General features: G+C 59.6%; 1 protein-coding gene across 1 annotated transcript in view; it reads left to right on the top strand.

The window, feature by feature from the left end:
• Positions 1 to 4,470, top strand: part of OTUB1 (OTU deubiquitinase, ubiquitin aldehyde binding 1) — an 8,495-nt gene extending 4,025 nt beyond the window's left edge. The window contains exons 4-7 of the mRNA XM_004713503.2: positions 3,228 to 3,346; positions 3,645 to 3,729; positions 3,841 to 4,035; positions 4,154 to 4,470. Of these exons, the coding sequence (XP_004713560.1) occupies positions 3,228 to 3,346; positions 3,645 to 3,729; positions 3,841 to 4,035; positions 4,154 to 4,351 (597 nt within the window). The 3' untranslated portion in view covers positions 4,352 to 4,470. The remainder of the gene's footprint in view (positions 1 to 3,227; positions 3,347 to 3,644; positions 3,730 to 3,840; positions 4,036 to 4,153) is intronic.
• The last annotated feature ends 476 nt before the right edge of the window (positions 4,471 to 4,946 follow it).

The raw sequence follows: 4,946 nt of genomic DNA, 5'->3' as shown, positions 1-4,946 counted from the left end.
CGCCCCGAAGATTACAGGGCAAAGGGCAGCCCTCAACAGAGTGCTTGGCACAGCACAGGCTCAGGATGATTTCAGTAGCAGCCTACCACTCACCTGTCACTTTGTCCTACTGTGGTGGCTTCCGTGTTGCCTGTGATGCTGGTAGCTCTGTCACTGGTCATAATTTCAAATACCAGAGAGTTTCTCCATGGTGGACAGGTTGGGGCAGTGCCCAAACACACTAGGAAGAAAGTTCGCCAGTGTAAACCTTCATTGGAGCACCTGGTTGCCATGGAGTTGATAACTCAAGGTGCCCCCTGCCTCTGTCGCCATCGAGCTGTGCCCCATGGGGTTTCAGAGGCTTTTTTCAGGGACTAGATGTCCAGGCTGTCATCAGTTAAATGGTGTCCCAGAAGAATGTGTCTACTTGATTAGGTCCTGATGCTCAGTGGCTTGGCACTTGTGCCCTGGTGAGCTCATCCTGTGTTGCACATCCAACCAGGTGGCAGCACCTTGCGTCACACCTTTTTGAAGTGCAGCCTTCAATCAGTCACACCTCTTTAGGGCCATGCCGAAGCGAAGCCGAAGCCACGGCCTGCCTTGAGTCACACCTTTTCTCTGAGAAGAGCTAAAAGAGAAGGACCAATTGCCACCAAGAAAGGAGCCGGGAGCAGAGCGCTTCCTTCGGATCCGGGTGTCCTGCGCTGAGAGCCGCCTAGATTCCAAAGGAAATCGGTGCCAAGGAGCACGAACAGTGAAAGGCCAACCGAGAGACGAAACCTGCTCCCAGAGCCAGTTTCCGGCTGCTGAAACGAGAGGGCTGATTTGTTTGTGAGAGCCATCCACGGGAAAGCCTTTCTGCCCGAGCACACTCAGTAACTAGCTGGTGGTGCAGGAGTCGGTGCTGCTCCGACAGACACCTGAAACGGGGAGCCCGTTTGGGAAAGGGGTGATGGGTAGAGGCTGGAAGACCTTTAAGGAACCACCTCCTAAAAGCCTAGTAACCTTGAAGGGCCTGCTGGAGGCATCACAGCTGCCACAGGCAATTTTGGCCAGGCTTCAGAAGGAAGTGGAGCTTTGACACTGGAAGTGGTGCAGATGGCAGGACACGGTGCAGAACCAGCGTGAGCGAGCTGGCCCTCAGCAGGTCTTTTGGCCCAGCCGGTAGCTGAGTGGGCTGCCCTCCGAGCACTTTCTGGCAGACCTAAGGAGCTTTGTTATAACAGAGCCATGGGTGGGACTGCCAGGCCCAAGAGGGGCAGAAGAGCAGCCTACGGATGGGGGCCCAGCGGGTGGGATTGCGGCTGGGCACATTGAGAATGGGATCACCCACAGCTGGGGGGCAGAGGGCCTCCGCCCAGTGGGTCTGGGAACCTGGAGGGCGTGGCCATGCCTCGAAGGGCTCCATTGCATGTTGGTTTTTGGTCTCACTTGATGCCCATCGTCCTTTGCAGTGTCTCCCAGGTGTAATGGAAATGTTTGTTGCCAGTGTCCGCTGAGGCCACCATTGCCCTTTGGAAAACATAACCTGTGTTATAGATTTCACAGATGAGGAATTCGGGCTTTTCCATTTCAAACGAGGTTTTCCTCAGGATGAATTGAGGGCACCCATCAGAAGAAACCCCCTTTTTTCCTATTAATTGGGGGCTCTTACATCTCAGCATAATCCATACGCTCATCCATTGTGTCCAGCGCATTTGCACATGTGCCACCGTCATTTTCAAAGCGTTCTCTCCCCACGTGAGGCCCAAGAACCCTTCCTGACAGGAAGCTCAAGAGATTGCTGGGCATGCTGGTGGTGGCCGTCAGGGTCCGCCCTGGGGTGGGAGTGGGGGAGGTGCAGCGGTGAAGAGGTGGGCTTGCTGTGGACATGTTCCCTTGGCCTGTGGATGAGCGAGAAAGGCCTGGCTGGTTGGAGGTGCAGGGAGCCATGTGGACTTCTGAGCCTACAATTGGTGCCCAGTGACCAGGCGGTGGAGCCTGGGGTGAGAGAGAAGGGGCTGCCTTGTCACAAGCTCAGGGTCGCGTGGGTGCGCCTGAGCCCGTCTGGCTGCTCTCCCCTGGATGAAGAGAAGCGTCTGACCGGGTGAGCGCATGGTGATGGCCACCATCGCTGCACGTGTGGGACTCCGTGCGTGTTGCGTAAGGATGCAGGTGGCTGCAGGTCCAACTGGAGCAGGAGATTACAGACTGGGCATCATTTAAGACTTTCGGGATGGTATGAGGCATGAAGGAGTTTCTACACGCGACAAGGACTTGAACTTGGAGGGGGGTGCAATGGGCAGACTGTCAGGGATTGAATTGTGCTCACCCACCCCACCCCCGAAATGTCCACTGGGCTAGGCCATGCTTTCTGTTGGAGCAGTCTGCTTGAGGTCTGCATTGTAGCAGCACTGGGTAACCAAGACACAGCTCCTCCTGCAACTTTGTAGTTAGCTGCCCTCAGATGTTGTCCCAGGCACTCCATTGGCCAACCAGAGTGCAGGGAATCAGACAGGAGCAGGCAAGTTTCATTCCCATGCAACATAGTAGCCACTGTGGTTTGGACTCTTGGTTTGTACTGTTGACTTAAGCCCCTGCCGCCGGCTTGTGGGTTCTGGACCAGGAGAAGCCTGTGCTCTGGAAGCCGGTGCTGCTCTGGGGAAGACTCACCTCGTGGATTGATAGTGTGTGGCCAGGGGGGAGGGGGAGCGGGGCGAACTGATAGTGTGTGTCCAGGGGGCGGAGGGAATTTCCCTTTTGGTAGGCTGGTCCCCAGGACCCACCTCTTGAGGGTCACATCTGAGTGAGGGGCAGAGTGGAGGTGGCAGGAGTGGGGACCAGCTGGCTGAGCGGGGGGGGGGGGGGGCATTTGGGCCTACGTGTGGGAGGTCCTGCCAGGAAGGGAGAAGTCCGAGGTGACATCCCCCTCTGGACTACCTGTGTGGGGAGCAGGTCCAAGGGTGGGGCGGCGGCAGGAGGGTCAGAGAGGAGTGGTTGACTTCAGGGCGATGCCTACTGTACTCATCTTGCTCTGAAGCAGGACGGTGTCGTTCTTGAGTGGTGGCATGCTGCTCAGGAAGGGTCCCGTGCCAGCTCTGGCCCCTGGCCCTAAGTCCATCTCCAGAAAGGACTGGCTGGCTTGGTGGGGGTCCGGCCTTTCAGAGGTTGGGGCAGGGGGCTCAGTGGCATGCATTGCTCCACCCGCCTGGGCACTCTCCTGGGCTGGGTTCTGGCTGATGGGCTGGGGCGGGGTTGCCTCCCCGCAGGACCTCCACAAAAAGTACTCATACATACGGAAGACCCGGCCCGACGGGAACTGCTTCTACCGGGCGTTTGGATTCTCCCACCTGGAGGCGCTGCTGGATGACAGCAAGGAGTTGCAGCGGTGAGGCGGGTGGGCACCCGGACGCCGGAGGAGGTGGGTGAGGAGGTGGGGGACGGCTCCCGAAAGGCACCCAGCCTCCCTCGCCATGGGCAGGAGGGACAGTCTGTCCCCTCCACCTGCAGCCAGACAGCAGCTGGGCTGGGTTCCTACTTGGGGCATCTGTCCACTCTGAGTTGGGCTGGGGCCTGGCCTGGCCGGAGGCTGGATGGCGCTAGCTGTCCCCTTGCCCCTGGCTGGATCTCTGGCCCCCTTGTGCTTGTCCAGGCAGCCCATGCTCCTCCGCCGCCCTCCCCCACAGGTTCAAGGTCGTGTCGGCCAAGAGCAAAGAGCAGCTGGTGTCCCAGGGCTTCACCGAGTTCACAATTGAGGATTTCCACAACACGGTGAGCACCTGATGTCCCCTGAGGGGACACTTCACAGGCCAGTTGGGGGTGGGATGGGCATGCTGGGCTGGGTGCCACCCTCATTGTGCCCTCTGTTCCCCTCGGTGGCAGTTCATGGACCTGATCGAGCAGGTGGAAAAGCAGATTTCTGTGGCCGACCTGCTGGCGTCCTTCAATGACCAGAGCACCTCGGACTACCTGGTGGTCTACCTGCGGCTGCTCACCTCCGGCTTCCTGCAGCGCGAGAGCAAGTTCTTCGAGCACTTCATCGAGGGGGGGCGGACTGTCAAGGAGTTCTGCCAGCAGGTGCTGCCCCTTCCTGCCTTGCCTCTCTCCCTTGGGACCCCCCTCCCTTTCTCTGGTGTGGGGGTGGGTGCCCGGGCCGGGCTGGGTCCCTGAGCCTGGCCCCTGCCTGTCGCCGCAGGAGGTGGAGCCCATGTGTAAGGAGAGCGACCACATTCACATCATCGCGCTGGCCCAGGCGCTCAGCGTCTCCATCCAGGTGGAGTACATGGACCGTGGCGAGGGCGGCACCACCAACCCCCACGTTTTCCCCGAGGGCTCGGAGCCCAAAGTCTACCTTCTCTACCGGCCGGGCCACTACGACATCCTCTACAAGTAGGGCCACCCAGCCCAGCCATGTACAGAGGTTTTTTGTGGTTGTAAATGGTTATATCTCACCCTATCCCCCTTTCTGTCCCACCACCTCCTGTGTTTTATTAAAGAGGATGTTGGTGGTGAGCCCCGTGTGTGTGTCCTGTGCTGCCCACCCCACCCCCTGGCTGCTGTGTGTCTGGCTGCCCTCCTACCCCCACCTCTAGGTGGGTCCCACCTTGCTTTCCCTTCTTAAGCCCCCCCCACCCCCCAGCAGTTCTGAAGGGCCAGGCCTCCTGGGGACCCTCTTGTGACCCTTGGCTTCCCTGCCCTCCTTAGGGATTTGCAGTTGGGGGTCACAGGGCCACCCAGGCTTCCAGCCGCTCTCACCTAGGCCTGCTGCCCTGGCTGGAGACCCCCTGCTTCTGCCCCCTGCTGGGGGCTGCATGGTTGGGACAGTTCCCCAGTAGAGGGCCTGGCTCAGGGTAGGCAGGAGAGCTGTTCTCCATCCCACCTCCCCTTCCCAGTGCGCCCAATTTAGTGCCAGCCTTGGCAGGGGAGGTGTAGTCCCCAAGCTTGGGCAGGTCTCGGCAGTGCCCCACCCCCACCCCCCAGCCTGTGCC

This window comes from Echinops telfairi, unplaced genomic scaffold, assembly GCF_000313985.2.
Source record: "Echinops telfairi isolate 266 unplaced genomic scaffold, ASM31398v2 ScPeMD7_7417;HRSCAF=8455, whole genome shotgun sequence".
In the NCBI taxonomy this organism is placed as follows: Eukaryota; Metazoa; Chordata; class Mammalia; order Afrosoricida; family Tenrecidae; genus Echinops; species Echinops telfairi.
The sequence above is the reverse complement of the archived record's forward strand: the minus strand, read 5'-3'. Positions and strand labels throughout refer to the sequence as shown.